The sequence below is a fragment of the Melanotaenia boesemani genome, chromosome 23 (genome assembly GCF_017639745.1).
Source record: "Melanotaenia boesemani isolate fMelBoe1 chromosome 23, fMelBoe1.pri, whole genome shotgun sequence".
Taxonomy (NCBI): Eukaryota; Metazoa; Chordata; class Actinopteri; order Atheriniformes; family Melanotaeniidae; genus Melanotaenia; species Melanotaenia boesemani.
In genome coordinates, this window is record NC_055704.1 from 4,046,614 (window position 1) to 4,062,727 (window position 16,114).

A 16,114-nucleotide genomic window follows, 5' to 3' on the forward strand; every position below is an offset into this window, starting at 1 on the left:
ATTTGAATCAGAGTTCAGATTTATGGAGGAAACATGACCAGAATCCATGCTACAGAGCTGATCTTTAAAGTTTGTTTTGTAAATCCAACATGTTCAGCTCTTTTTAGCCATTTTAGTTATATTTTACAACTAAATGCAAACATTTAATTAACATCTTCCAAAGGATTCCGTATTTCTAGCCAGGATGTGCAGGCCAGTTTTGGAAAATAAATATGAATAAACCCAAGTAAAACTGGTGCTTCAGTGTCAGTTTACTGTTTCTACTCACCTTAGTAACCAAACAGTAAATTTGTTTAGTGGCGTTAACTGACCTGAATGTTTGGGAATATTTGTAAAACATCTTCGGAACTAAGATTTGAGATATCTGTGACATTTATCAGATTATCTGTTATATAAAACCAGCTGTTCACATATTTCCCTGACTTTAGTGGAGGGGGGTATAATGCATGCCGAGGTGACAACAGGGCTGCAGGTGTTGGTTAAACAGTAGTTAAACCAGCTAACAGTCATTTTCCAAGAGCTGTCAGACAGAAACCTCACATTATGGAACTATTTAAGACAAACATTTCAGAGTTATTCGACAATAAACCTCCAGTTAAAGCCAAACTACTTCTAACAGAAAAGAGTCTGTCAGGTAAAAACCAGGTCCGACAGTCGGCTGGAAAACAGAAAAGAAGAGTTCCATCGAGTTCCATCTCTCGCCCACAATTCAAGAATAAAAAGAGAAGAAAGAGGGATACATTCCATTTGCAAAAATTTACCTATCCTCCTTCCTTCAGCTGGCACAACAGTCCAAAAATGGTTGTCTATTCAACTCAGAGACCTCATCCAGGACCTCCCAAAGCCCAGATTATTCCTGCTGAAGACTTCAGGTTAGCACATGTCCAGGTTAAAGCTGAAGCCTCCTGAGGTGGCGAATGCTCATTGCCCCATTTCCGCTGAGAGGCGGGCTTCATACAAGCTCAAGGCGTGGTGGACAAACTCGTACTGCTCACCTGTCTGGATCATTCCACCTCTGAACAGTGAACAGAGACATAGATGGTTAATGTGACGGAGATCAATCAATCAATCATTCAATCAATCAAACTTTATTTATAAAGCACTTTTCATGCTGGGGCAACACAAAGTGCTTTACATGAAAAATCAATTTATGCATATTAAAACAAAAAGAAACTACATATCAGGAACATGCATATATACACACAAAGCAGATACACCCACCCCCCCCATTCGGCACATGACTCGTTGATTTCTTTCTCTGTACTAAAAGTAGTATAAAACACTAAAAGTGATAACCATCTGGCTTGATGTTGCTGTGACGAAACAGTATCATGGGGATCCATCCACACCAGGAGCCAGTCCACCCATGTCCTACAGAGGCCGCCATCACGACAACCACCCCGATCAGGACAGACTGGGGCCCACACCACAGCCATAAGGCTGCAGTATAGGGCCCCAGCCACCCAGACGAGGGCAATCACCGCAGCAACAACCCCCAAACTGAGCAGGCAGAGCCCCTGGCGTGGAGGATCCCCATGAGGAAAACACTGGAGTTAAAACAAATATTAAATAACCTTAAGAAACAATAAGATAAGATTAAGTAAATAAATAAATATACAAATAAATAAAATAAATACAGTTGAGTAAAATTAAATGAAAATAAAATAACAAGATACAAAATAAAAAATAATAAGCTTAAGATCAAATAAAATTTAGTTAAAAGCTAAGCTAAAAAGGTAGGTCTTAAGCCTCTTTTTAAAAACATCAACAGTCTCTGCAGCCCTGAGGTTCTCTGGCAGGCCGTTCCACAGACGAGGGTCGTAACAACGGAAAGAGGCCTCACCATATGTCTTGGTCCTCACCCTTGGAACAACTAATAGATGGGCAGAGGACCTCAAGGTCTGCGAGGGTTCATAATCTAAAAGCAAGTCGGATAAATAAGAGGGCCCAAGACCATTAAAACATTTATAAACTACTAAAAGAAATCAATCCTGAAACGCACGGAGAACCAACGCAGTGATTGTAAGAAGGGGGGAATGTGTTCCCGTCCTCTGGTCCTCGTCAGAAGTCGTGCCGCCGAGTTCTGAAGTAGCTGTAGGTTCGAAAGGGAGTTTTTGGGAAGGCCAGAGAGCAGGGCGTTACAGTAATCTTATCTACTAGAAATAAAAGCATAGATCAGCACCTCCATGCTGGCAAGAAAGAGAAATGGGCGGACTCTGGTGATGTTTTTAAGATGATAAAATCCTGTCTTTGTGACATTTCTGATGTGTGGAATAAAATCAAGCTCCAAGTCGAAAAGAACACCCAGATTTCTCACACACTATGAGGGATTAAAATTATGTAGTTTTGATAAAAATGGTCTCTTGTCTTCAGGACCGATAATTAAAACTTCAGTTTTGTCCTGATTGAGCTGTAAGAAGTTCTCTGCCATCCATGACTTTATATCTAAAAGACAGTTTAAAAGGACATTGACTGGCTCCAGGTCATCAGGAGACATGGCGATGTAAAGCTGTGTGTCATCAGCATAGCTGTGAAAATCAATGCCATGTCTCCTGATGACATCCCCAAGAGGTAACATGTACAAATTAAAAAGTATTGGGCCTGAAATTGATCCCTGGGGAACCCCACACTTGACTTCATGGATTTTTGAAGAGCATGTATCCAAACTTGCAAAGAATTTTTGATCTGTGAGATAGGAGTAAAACCATTTTAGAATAATACATGAGAGGCCCACCAGACTTCTGAGTCTGTCTAGTAAAATCTAGTGATCAACTGTATCAAAGGCGAACTAAGATCCAGTAGAACCAGGACAGAAAGTTTCTGTGAGTCTAAGTTAGATCTAAGATCATTAACAATTTTTAAAAGGGCCGTCTTGGTACTGTGGTTTGTCCTAAAACCAGATTTTTCTAAAATATTATATTTATGCAAAAACCCATGTAATTGCATAAAGACAAGTTTTTCAATAATTTTACTTAAAAAAGGTAAGTTGGATACAGGTCAGTAGTTATCAAGATTGTCTATCTCTAAATTACTCTTCTTCAGAAGGGGCCTCACCATTGCCGTTTTAATGGCAGCAGGGAAGACATCTGTCTGAAGAGAGTAATATATTATGTTTAAAAGCTCACATTCAAAGAAATCATAAAATGTTTTTAAAAGTGATGTGGGAATTGGGTCTAAAAGGCAAGTTGTTGTGTTAAGTTGGGAGAAAACTCAACCAAGCATCTTTGCTGGTGAAACTGAACCAGAACAAGGCTGCAGGTCCAGATGGTGTCAGTCCCAGAGTTCTCAAGACCTGCTCAAAACAGCTATGTCCGATTCTCCAGCACCTGTTCAACACCAGCCTGAGCCAGAGAAGAATCCCGGTGCTGTGGAAAACATCCTGCCTTGTTCCAGTGCCTAAAAAACCACAACCAGCTGAACCAAAAGACTACAGACCAGTCGCCCTGACATCTCACGTCATGAAAGTCCTGGAGAGACTCTTACTGGCTCACCTCAGCAAGCAGGTGAACACCTTTCAGGACCCATTACAGTTTGCATACCGTAATGGGCTTAGGGTTGAAGATGCCATCATATACTTGCTTCAGAGAGCCCACTCTCATCTGGACCAGTCAGGCAGCACTTTGAGGGTCATGTTCTTTGATTTCTCAAGTGCTTTTAATACGATTCAGCCTGCTCTGCTGTGTGAGAAGCTGCAGAAATTCCAGGTGGATCCCTCCACAACCACCTGGATTTACGACTACCTCACAAACAGACCACAGTTTGTGAGACTGAAAGGTTGTGTGTCTGAGATGGTGGTCAGCTGCACTGGAACACCACAAGGGACTGTACTTTCACCATTTCTATTCACGCTGTACACCTCAGACTTCCAGTACAACTCTGAGTTCTGTCATCTGCAGAAATACTCTGATGACTCAGCAGTTGTTGGGTGTATCAGTGATGGACAAGAAGCAGAGTACAGAGAACTGGTCGGTCAGTTTGTGAAATGGTGCGGTGACAATCATCTCATCTTGAATACCAAGAAAACAAAGGAGATGATTGTTGACTTCAGGAGGAACAAGAACACACATAGAAGTGTTTCCATCATGGGAGAGGAGGTGGAGGTGATGGAGGAATACAAGTACCTTGGAGTTCAGCTGGACAACAGACTTGAGTGGAAAAGCAACACTGAGTACATTTACAAGAAAGGTCAGAGCAGACTCTACTTCTTAAGGAAGCTGAGATCTTTTAACGTCTGCACCAAAATGTTGCAAATGTTCTACAGGTCTGTTGTTGAAAGTGCAATCAGCTTTGCAGCAATCTGCTGGGGCAGCGGCATCAGAACCAGAGACTTGAAAAGAATTAACAAACTGATCAAGAAAGCCGGTTCTGTGCTTGGAGTAACTCTGGAGCCGCTGGAGTTGATCATCAAAAAAAGAATTCTGTACAAGCTGACGAAGATAATGGAAGATCCTTCACACCCTCTACACAACGCCGTGACGAAACAACAGAGTGTGTTCAGTGGGAGGCTTGTTCAAGTCCGATGCAAGACAGAGAGATACAGAAGATCCTTCCTTCCAGCAGCTATCAGGCTGAAGAACAAAGCCCTTAATTAATTAATGTGATTGTTTTACTAAAAAATTACTACTACTACAATATTGAATTTCCCTTTGGGATTAATAAAGTATTTTTCATTCATTCATTCATTCATTCATTTGCATCAACCAGGACAAAACTCTCCAGTGTTTCCTGAGGTAAAAGCAAAGCTTCAGGTCTGTTTAAATCAAATGTTGTTGAGATGAAAGACTGTATCTAATGCCATTGATTTTACTTCTGAAGTGGCATGCAAAGTCCTCGCATGCAGCATCTGATGAACGCATGGAAGACTTATTAAAACTTAAAAGATCTATTTTTTTAGAAAGAAATTTGGGGTCATTCTTGTTTTCTGTAATAAGATTGGAAAAATGAAGGGTTCTGGCTTGTTTAACTGATTTATTGTAAGTTTTCAGTTGTTCCTTAAAAAATTCTAAATAAATGATTAATTTTGTTTTCCTCCATTTCCTTTCTGCTCTCCTGCAATGTCTTTTGAGTTCTTTGATTTGCTCATTCCTCCACAGTGGTGTGGGTTTGGATTTTATTATTTTAGCTTTGAGAGGAGCTATAGCATCGATAGCTGACTTAAGTTTGTTGTTAAAATGTTCCACAATAAAATCACACGATGCAGGTAAAATCTGAGCAGGAGTTTGGTTTGAAATTTTAATAAAATTTGCAGCCACAATTACAGAAGTAATATATCGTTTCCTCACAGTTCTTAATGAGGCCTCCTGTTGGCTAAAAGTGGTGATGTTAAAAAACACACAGCAGTGGTCTGACACAGCCAGGTCAACAACAGAGGACACACCAGTGGACAGACTGTACGTTATGACCAGGTCCAGGATGTGTCCTCTGTTGTAAGTAGGCTGTGTGACATGGTGTTTGAAATCTAGACAGTTTAAAATATTTAAAAACTCCTCTGCAAGAGGATCAGATCTGTTGTTAATGTGTAGGTTAAAATCACCAGTTATTAAAATTTTTCTGTATTTTGAGTGTATTACAGTTAAAAAGTCAGAAACTTCTTGTATAAAGCAGGAGGGAGGTTTGGGTGGTCTATAAACAGTCACAGATAAAATAGGTGGGTTGCTAAAAACAAACGCATGATATTCAAATGATCATGGGAGACACTCTGCAGCTCTCATGGAGAGGACATTTATGGCCTGACCCACTGCATCACGGACTACATCAACTTCTGTGTGGAGAACACTGTGCCAACCCGGAGGGTGCGGTGTTTCTCCAACAACAAACCCTGGGTGACCCCTGAGCTTAAAGTCCTGCTGAACCAGAAGAAGAGGGCTTTCATTTCAAGGGACAGAGAGGAGCAGAGGAGAGTTCAGTAAAAGATCAGGCGGGCCAAGGACAGCTACAGGAAGAAGCTGGAGGAGCGGCTGGAGCAGAATAACACGCGGGACGTGTGGAGAGGGCTGAAGGAGATCTCTGGATTTGGACAGAGCGGTGCCAGAGGGACAGCTGATGGAGACCAGCGCTGGGCCAATGATTTAAATCTGTTTTTTAACAGATTTGATTCTAACCCCACTCTCTCTGCCCCCCCTCCCTCCTCTTCACACATCAGAATCAGAATCAGAATCAGATTTATTGCCAAGTAACTTTCATTACAAGGAATTTGTTGTGATTTGACGGTGCCTACATATAAATAGATAAATATGAACCATAAAGATATGAACAAGCCAACTGAACATATAACATTAAGACTGAAAAACTATATAAGAGTGGAAATAAAAATTATGTACATAAAAATAAATAAGAGTAAAGTAGTGTATTTACATTAAATGAAATGTGCAGTCTGTAGTATAAAAATAAAAATGTACAAATTGAAGTGACCAATGAAGGGGGAGTGTGTTAATGCGTTGTCAGTCAGGTAAGTCTTTAGGTGAGTTCCAAAGCCTGATGGCAGAGGGGAAGAAACTGTTTTTGTGGCGGGAGGTTCTGGTTCTGATAGACCGCAGCCTCCGGCCAGAGGGGAGAGGATCAAACAGATGGTGTCCAGGGTGGGAGGGGTCAGCTGCTATCCTCCCTGCTCTCCTCAGGGTTCTGGAGGAGTAGAGTTCTGGGAGAGAAGGAAGGCTGCAGCCAATCACCTTTTCTGCAGAACGTATGATACGCTGCAGTCTGCACCTGTCCTTGGCAGAGGAAGCAGCGTACCAGACGGTGATGGAGGAGGTGAGGATGGACTCCACGATGGCAGTGTAGAAGTGGACCAGCATTGTCCGTGGTAGATTGAACTTCTTCAGCTGCCTCAGGAAGTACATCCTCTGCTGAGCCTTCTTGATGAGGGAGCTGATGTTCAGCTCCCATCTGAGGTCCTGGGAGATGATGGTGCCCAGGAAGCGGAAGGACTCCACAGTGTCCACTGGGGAGCCACGCAGGATGACAGGGGAGGGGGGGGCTGTGCTCTTCCTGAAGTCCGTAATCATCTCTACTGTTTTGGAAGCATTGAGCTCCAGGCTGTTCTCGCTGCACCAAGCCATCAGACGGTCAATCTCCCATCTATAAGCAGACTCATCCCCACCAGAGATGAGTCCAATGAGGGTGGTGTCATCTGCAAACTTCAGGAGCTTGACAGACTGGTGACTGGAGGTGCAACTGTTCGTGTACAGAGAGAAGAGCAGGGGAGAAAGAACACAGCCTTGCGGGGAGCCGGTGCTGATCGTCCTGGAGTCCGAAGTGTGGCTTCCCAGTCTCACGCGCTGCTTCCTGTCCGACAGGAAGTCTGTGATCCACCTGCAAGTGGTGTCGGGCAAGTGGATCCCCAGTCCAGCGTCAACCATCCCCTTCCCCCGACCACCTTCATCTTCACCTCCACTTTCACCTACCCCCCATCTCCACTCCACACCAATGGACTCCACCACCAGCCCCCCACTGCCCTCCACCTCCCCCCTCTCCCTTACATCGGCCCAGGTGAGGAGAGAACTGAGGCGGCTGAAGAACAGGAAAGCTGCAGGAACCGAATGGCATCAGCCCCAGGCTGCTCAGGACCTGTGCAGACCAGCTCTGTGAGGTGCTCAGGTACATCTTTAACCTGAGCCTCAGCCTGGAGATGGTCCCTGTCCTGTGGAAGACCTCCTGTGTGGTTCCAGTTCCTAAGATATCACACGCGAAGGAACCGAACCATTACAGACCCGTCGCCTTGACCTCCCACCTGATGAAGACCATGGAGAGGCTCATCCTCGGTCACCTCCACTCCGTGGTGTGCACCGCGATGGACCCGCTGCAGTTTGCCTACAGGCCAAACATCGGGGTGGATGATGCTGTCATCTACCTACTGCACAGGGCGCTGGCTCACCTGGAGACCGCTGGGAGCGTTGTGAGAGTCATGTTTTTTGACTTCTCCAGTGCGTTCAACACCATCCAGCCGGCGCTGCTGCGGGGGAAGCTGGAAGGAGCTGGAGTGGATGGAAAGTTAGCTGCGTGGACCATTGACTACCTCACCAACTGGCCACAGTACGTGCGTCTGCAGAACTGTGTGTCTGAGGTGGTAGTCTGCACCACAGGGGCCCCTCAGGGAACAGTGCTCTCACCGTTCCTCTTCACCCTCTACACCTCGGACTTCACCTACAACACCAGCAGCTGTCATCTCCAGAAGTTCTCTGACGACTCAGCCATTGTGGGCTGTGTGTCTGAGGGGAACGAGCTGGAGTACCGGTCAGTCATCATGGACTTTGTGGACTGGTGTGAGCGCAACCACCTGTGCTTAAACACCAGTAAGACCATGGAGATGGTGATTGAGAGCAGGACACTACCCCACACACCAGTGAACATCCAGGGGAAGGACATTGACCTGGTGGACAGTTTCAAGTACCTGGGTGTTCACCTCAACAATAAACTGGACTGGTCACACCACACAGACGGCCTGTACAAGAAGGGCCAGAGTCGCCTCCACCTCCTGAGGAGACTGAGGTCCTTTGGAGTATGCAGGCCTCTGCTAAGGACATTTTATGTTGTCTGCTGGGGAGCGAGCAGCACTGACCGGGACAGGAAGAGACTGAACAAGCTGGTCAGGAGGGCCAGCTCTGTCCTGGGCTGCCCGCTGGACTCTGTGGAGGAGGTGGGTGAGAGGAGGATGTTGGCCAAGCTCACATCCATCATGGACAACACCTCTCACCCGCTGCACCAGACTGTGGAGGGGCTGAGCAGCTCCTTCAGCAGCAGACTAAGACACCCTCAGTGTAGGCAGGAGCGCTACCGCAGGTCCTTCATTCCCACTGCTGTCAGACTGTACAACTTATCTGTATAGTCATAAAACTGTGTAATATTTATTTATATTTTACTGTGCAATACCCCCCATTATCAATGTCATCATATTCTTCATATCCCACCATCACCATGTAAATATGTATATAGTCTGTGAAGTTGTTGTTATATTTTATATATATATATAGTATATACATATATATATATATATATATCTTTTATATTTATAATGGTACATATTTTTGGCTTTTCTTAGACTTTTTCTTGTAAATAATTTATATTGCACCTTCTTGCTGTGATGCATGTTCACCTTATTCTGTCTTTCTGCACTTTATTCTATAACAAGAGCTGCTGTAACAAGTGAATTTCTCCACTGTGAGATAATAAAGTCTAATCTAATCTAATCTAATCTAATGAGTAATTATCAACAATATTTTTGCTAAAATTGATCCTCGAGCAATTGATGCAGTCCCTCTTTTGCCTCCCCTGACTTAAAATAAAAAATTTAAATTTGGGGGAGAAGCCTCAGTGGAGCATCAGCATCAAGCCAGTTTTCAGTTAAAAAGAGACAGTCAATTTTATTATCTGAAATAAGATCATTAATTATAAAAGATTTGTTTAAAAGAGAGTGGACATTTAGAAGTGCCATGTTAAAAGTCATAAGTGAGTTCTTTTGTTGAGTAACAGATCTGGAAATTGTAGGGGCTATGGGAATGGGACGGAGACATCGAATGATAGAGATATGTGACTTAGGGTGTTTGTAATGCCTATTGGTGACGAGTACTGGTATATGATGGTGAATAAGGTCGGGTTGGACTGGGGATATATTCTCGCTGTGATGTCAATCAGAGAATAATTTGCAGGAACGCAGTATGAGTTCAATATTCATGGAAAAGAGTTGTGATCCTGTTTGATTTGGATGAATGGTGTTAGAGGAAGATACAACATCCACACATGATGAACTCTTCATTTAAAAACACCAATATTTCATCTCAGTGGACTTTTATTTATCTCACTTTCACCAACATGTTTATAATTTAACGGAATCCAGTTTCATTTTCAAGAGTCACTTGAAAAATAATTCCTGTAAATTTAACTCTGACCAGAATTCAAAAGAAAACAACATCGATTCAACTAAAAGGTGTAAAATGACTAAAAAAGTATACAAAGTCAGAGAAAGACAACCTGCATGTACAACAACAACAAGACAAAAACACCAACCCAAATTTCCCTGAGGACTCTCCGAAGGGATTAATAAAGTATTTCTATTCTATTCTATTCTACAAAGGATGAGGAATCCCCATTTCCAGACCTCCTGAACCTGTCCTGCTGGTTTAAGTTTCTCAAACATCTGATTCAAATTAAATGGTTCTTTAACAGTTCTGCACAAGAACTTAATGAGCCAGGACTCATTAAGGACAGAACTCATCTAAAACCTGTAGGACTTGTCCCAAACCTTCAAGACTTGTCTCAAATCTGCAGAACTCTGCAGAACTTGTCTAAATCCTGCAGAACTCGTCTCAAACCTGCAGGACTTGTCGAAATCCTGCGGAAATCGTCTAAATCCCGCAGGATCCGTCAAAATCCCGCAGGACCCATCTACAACCCGCAGGACTCGTCTACAACGTACAGGACTCGTCTAAAAAGTGCAGAACTCATCTTAAACCTGCAGAACTCAGCTAAAACCTGCAGAACTCAGCTAAATCCAACAGGGTCTGTCTAAATCCAGCAGAGCTTGTCTAAAACCTGCAGGGTCCATCTAAAACTTGCAGGACTCCTCTAAAAACTTGCAGGACTCATGTAAAACCTGCAGCAAAGGCTCTGTAACTATTAGTTTTTAATACTGTTTGCTGCAAAACCAGCTGACCCTGATCACTTGACCTCTGAGACCTGCAGGGGACGTATGGTTGAAGAACTTTTCTGCTTGACCATGTAAAGCTCTATATGTTAAAAGTGGACAGGAGCTGAGGTAACAACGGGACGGCATGAGGATACTTTGATGATGCAGCAGTGTGCTGTCCTCACAACACGTGGCTATGTGAAGCTAGACAGCCAGTGAACAAAGCAAAAAAAGTAAAAAAAAAAGCTCTTCACACAAGGCTTGCTTTTCTTGATCTCATCGAAGATCTTTTATGTTCTTTTATATTGCTTGTGGTTTTTGTAACTAAAACATACAGACAGGGAAAAACAAATCACATTTCTGAAAGACACTTCTTAATATCATACTTAAGTTGGTTAGCCTAGCCTAAACAATCGTGTGCCATATCACGTTGTGCATTACACTGGCATCTTTTAAACAACCAAAATACCTCAAACACATATACAAGTGTTTTCTGAACACATTTATCGTCACAAAGACGAAGGTTTCCCAAGGCACGAGTGTGTAAGGGTACATTTAGCGTATTTATGAGCCGTTTCCTCACTTGTTTCTGCCAAAGCACTTCACAACATTACCGAGAAAAAACTGTTCCAAAGATTCAATGATAAGAGTGCTCACTCGCTCGCGTAGTTACCCGTACAATATGACAAAGATCATTGTGATTCAGATGTCTCACACGGATAAGATTTCAAAACCCCGAACATTTTAACTGTTTTTAGCATGAAATTACATTTACTAATTATTAACTACGAACTCCTTTTTATGTAAATTATTTACAATATGAGCTGACTACAGTCTTTGACCTAAAGGCATCACAAGCAGCGTTCAACTTGCAGAGGAACCAGGTATTTTTACTCAAATCTAGATGTGATGAAATAAAAGCAGCTTAGAGCCAGACACATTGGGACTCAGCAGAGATTTAACATGAGCATCCAGTGACCAGGCCGAGGTTCCTAACTGGAGGTTTTACAGAAAAATTACCCCTTTAACCTGCAGATATATACCTGTCAGCTCGGAGCTGGCAGATGATGCTCAGGACATCTACCACACCCTCCACTTGCAGCTGCCGGCAGCCTATCGTTGTAGCGATGAAACACCCCGTCCGGCCAATCCCAGCACTGCAAGCAAAGATACGTGGGTAATGGAGTCATTTCAGACTTGGACATATAACAGTCAGCCTGTCCACCAGTACCTGCAGTGGACTATAACTGGTCCAACCGCAGCAGCACGTCTGTCCGTCTCAGCGTCGGCCATCAGCTGCAACAGCGGCAGTGCAGAGTCGGGGGTTTTGTGGTCAGGCCACGATGTGTACCAGTAATGCTGCAGCGTACGGGTTTGATTCCCACACTGCATGCACAGAAGACATTAGTCCCAGACCCTGGACTCACATGATTATTAATACCTCAGTGATGGAGCAGAAAGGAGTGTGTACCTTAAGTGTGAGACTGCGGGTGGTGTAGTGTTCACACTCTCTGATGCTGTTGACCAACACCTCAACCTTCCCATAGATCCCCCTCTTCTCCGGCCAATACAGGACACACTTCTGCATAGACAGACAACAAGTTCAGCACATCACAGACCACATAAACCATGAGAAAGACTTCCTGCATTCAAAGCAGCTTCTGGTGTCATTTATTTACTGATTCATCACAACTCTATAACAGCTCTTTTCATTCTTCTCTGTTACAACCCCAAATCAGACAAAGTTCCAACAGCGTTAAAAGTTAAACATTTTTATTAATTTATTAAGTTATTTCATCTTCTGTCTCAACTTCATTTGTTAATAGACTCACAACACAATAAAAAATATGGGACAGGGACAAATTAGGGCTGGAAATAAGGTTAAAATGCATTGATTGGTCCATGATTCAGTCCAAAAGCACCATTCATAAAAGTCTGAGACTTATAGGATCAAAGAGGGACAGAGGATCTCCAGGTTGTCACCATATTTCTCCCTCTGTGGCCAGAGGGATGCGCTCTAACCACTGCCTTCCTGAGGCTACCCACACCACTCATTTATGGGGTTTTAGTGAGGGTCTTATAGTGAGGGTCTTATAGTGGAAAATTGCAATTAAAATAGTTCTCATTCATAGCATTTGTTTTGATGTCTCACTATGGGATACGCCCCACTGCGTGTTCCTCAGAAGCACCTATCTCATTACACCAATCCTGATTGGACGGTGAACGTGACGCTCACATCACCCTACCTTTAAGTAGCCAGCGCTACAACGCAGCATCATTCAAAAACCTCTTCTTGCTTCGTTCGGAGCATATCTCATTCTCACGCTAGCTTGCTTAACTGTCCATAGACAGATCTCTCCTACCCCACTGAGACACGCCCAGGCGGCAATACAAGCCCCTGGTTTTTGTAGGCATTGCTCCTGTTTCACCATGAAGAGGCTACTTGTCCACTGCAGGGCTGTCGACCAGCTGGGGTTCCAAGCTGGACATGGCATCGGTGGTCCCACATGAGGATGACGTCCTCGATCTCGACTATGAGGAAGAAGAGGACATCTCTGAGCTTCTCATATCTGAAGAGGACAAATATGACAATGACGTCTTCCTCCCGCCCGCTTCGGCTGCACAGTCTGAAGCTGTTTCTGCTCCGCGGGAAGAACAGGAGAGCACACCAGCTTTTCCTACTCAAAGCTTGGATTTGCAGGCAGTGTGCAAATGAATTGCATCCAGGCTGATTATCTCTTGGCCTGCTGTCGTGACAGAAACCTCCTGGTCACATTATGAAGGGAAGATATTTTTCAGGATACGAGAGCAGCAAAACAGCTACTCCCTGTTTTCCCGGATGGGGTTTTCGGTCTCATGGAAGGGCCACCCCTTCAGTGGAAAGAATCCTCCAATGGAACCACTTGTTGTAGCCCACCTGCATCTGCTACTGTCAACTGCGTCTTCCAGGAGCCCCACTCTGCCATCAAAAGCTGACCGTCTGCAGTCTGCCTGCCAGCTGTCAAGGCGCTCAACGCCAGCTCCATGCTCTTCGCCTATCAAGCAGAGCTCTGCGAAGATATGGCAACGAAGCCCGAGCCGGCTGTGTGGGAAGAGATCAGTGTGATAACGGACATCTACCTCCGCTTTCAGCGATGTGCAGTCCAGGCCACGGGAAAATCTATGGGGATAATGGTGTTACAGGAAACGGGCCAGATGGCTCAACCTGACAAACCTATCAGAAAGAGAGAATGAGTATATTCTGGACATGCCAATCATTCCAGACGGCATTTTTGGCACCCCATTGACTTCGATGCAGCAGAAGTGTGAGGCCGGGAAGAAAGAGGATGAAGCTCTGCAGCTTTGCCTTCCCGGGAAAGAAGAGCGTCCTCCTCTGCAGATCCCACGGCCGACTTTCGCTCAGTCTGATTCGTGGCCTCCTCTACTATGGAAGCGATTCTATACCTTATTTTAATTTAAAATGGATTAACAGAAATGCTTTTTCATTTTCAGAATATAGCTGCATTATTTGACTCATAAATAAAATTAATAATAGATCATCAAAACTGCTATTTTTATGACACAACTAAAAAGAAAACGTAAAGGACATGAAAATGCAGTTTGTATTATTTATTATTCATTTTATTTATGAGTAAAAAATGCAACTATATTCTGAAAATGAAAGGTCAGGTCAGGTCTGGCTGGCCCAGAAAAGCTCAGATACCAACAGCAGCCCCACCAGGACAACCTGTGTAGGCCACCATTCAGCAGGAAGAAAAAGAGGGCAGCCTGACGACCCTGTTCTTCTAGCAATGGAACAGCTGGATGTTCCCTGTTCACCAGCCTTGCCGGTTCTGTGTGTGCTTCCACGTTTGGTTTCTTCCCCAACCAGAGGGATTGAGGACTTTGTTGCAGGCACAGATGTTGGTCGCAAAAGCACACACTTATGTTCAAGAATAAAAATAAAACTCGAGGTCGAGGGCACAGAAAATTGAACATAAAACCAATAAAGGGGATGGTGGAACCTCACGCAATAGCTAACCCTTTTTCGTGAGAGGCAAGACGTCAGTGCTGCCATGTCACCGGCATGCCGCAAATACGCAGTTTTGACAACCTGTCACAACCCTGCTCTGCCGCCAGATGGCTCCCTAACATCAGTTTCAGAGGCAGGGGCTGCAGCACTCACAGTCGAGGCTGTCAGCCTGCTGTCCCTGAGGAAAGAGCAGTGGGCTGTGTTCCTGCCTTCAACTTGGGTCCAGAGAACAATTTCACAGGGATACAGACTCCAGTTTGCCACGATTCCCCCTCACTTCTGTAGGAATAATCTATTGACAGGCCCGAGGAGAATCCGCTCACGTTTTGCTAGAGGAAATTTTCTCACTGCTAAACAAAAGAGCGATACGCATAGTGCCCCCCGACCAGAGCCAGAGCGGGTTTTATTTCAGGTATTTCCAGGTCCCCAAACGGGGAGGGACTGGGATTCGCCCTATCCTGGATCTACGGGCTCTAAACAAATACCTCAGAAAATACAAGTTCCGGATGCTCACGCACGCATCTCTGCTGCTTCTGGTCTGGACAACTCGTTCGCCTTTGTCTGCCTGCAAGATGCATGTTTTCACATTCCAGTTTATCCCCCACACAGGAAATATCTGAGGTTTGCCTTACGAGTACACCGTGCTCCCTTTTGGTCTGTCTCTGAGCCTGAGAGTGTTTGTGCAGCGCACCGAGGCAGCGATAGCTCCGCTAAGACGACAGGGTTTCCATCTGGCTACTTATTTGGACGACTGGCTCCTTTTGACATGGTCCAAGCAGGAGGCAGCGTCACAAATGAGCGAGCTCATATATCACCTTGTCCATCTGGGATTTATCATAAATGCCAGGAAGAGCATGTTGTCTCCAGTACAAGGAACTGTGTTTCTGGGGTTAGCTCTGGATGCGGTGTTATGTGCCGCCTGCCTGTCGGCGGAAAGTACAGCACCTTCAGGGCTTGTCTCGCCCATTTACATCTGAACAAAACTCTCCCTTTCCCTTGCGGTTACTGGGGTTGATGGCATCAGCTATTCTAGTAATTCGACTATCGACAGGACATGGCGCCATGGCGGGTTACCATTACGGCGGAGTGCCTAACGGCGCTCTGCTGCTGGCTACTTCCGGTTTTTCTGTCACAGGGGTGATTATAAGCACCATACTATTGCGGAAAGAGGTCACGATCGACACCAGCCTGTTAGGCTGGGGCGAGATTCACGTGGGCCGGTGTGTGAGAGGTGTTTGGAGCCGGAGTCTCCAGCAATCTCTCATAAATAACCTGGAGCTCTTAGTGGTGTTTTTCTCACTGAATTGCTTTCTCCCTTATCTCAGTGGTCATCACGTTTTGGTGACAACAGACAACACCACGACGGTGGCTTATATCAACCGCCAAGGGGGACTGCGCTCCCGCCGGTTACACACAATGGCACGCAGGCTGATTATTTGGAGCAGCAAGCGTTTCCTATCTCTGAGGGCGACGCGTGTCCC

The 16,114-nt window shown here is 44.7% G+C and overlaps 1 protein-coding gene across 1 annotated transcript in view; it reads right to left on the reverse strand.

Annotated features, from left to right (window-relative positions):
* Positions 1–543: 543 nt before the first annotated feature.
* The window catches only part of ptprr (protein tyrosine phosphatase receptor type R), a 60,478-nt gene continuing 44,907 nt past the window's right edge, over positions 544–16,114 (reverse strand). The window contains exons 13-16 of the mRNA XM_041977335.1: positions 12,093–12,203; positions 11,853–12,007; positions 11,665–11,778; positions 544–1,015 (exon numbers count right to left, since the gene is read on the reverse strand). Of these exons, the coding sequence (XP_041833269.1) occupies positions 922–1,015; positions 11,665–11,778; positions 11,853–12,007; positions 12,093–12,203 (474 nt within the window). The 3' untranslated portion in view covers positions 544–921. The remainder of the gene's footprint in view (positions 1,016–11,664; positions 11,779–11,852; positions 12,008–12,092; positions 12,204–16,114) is intronic.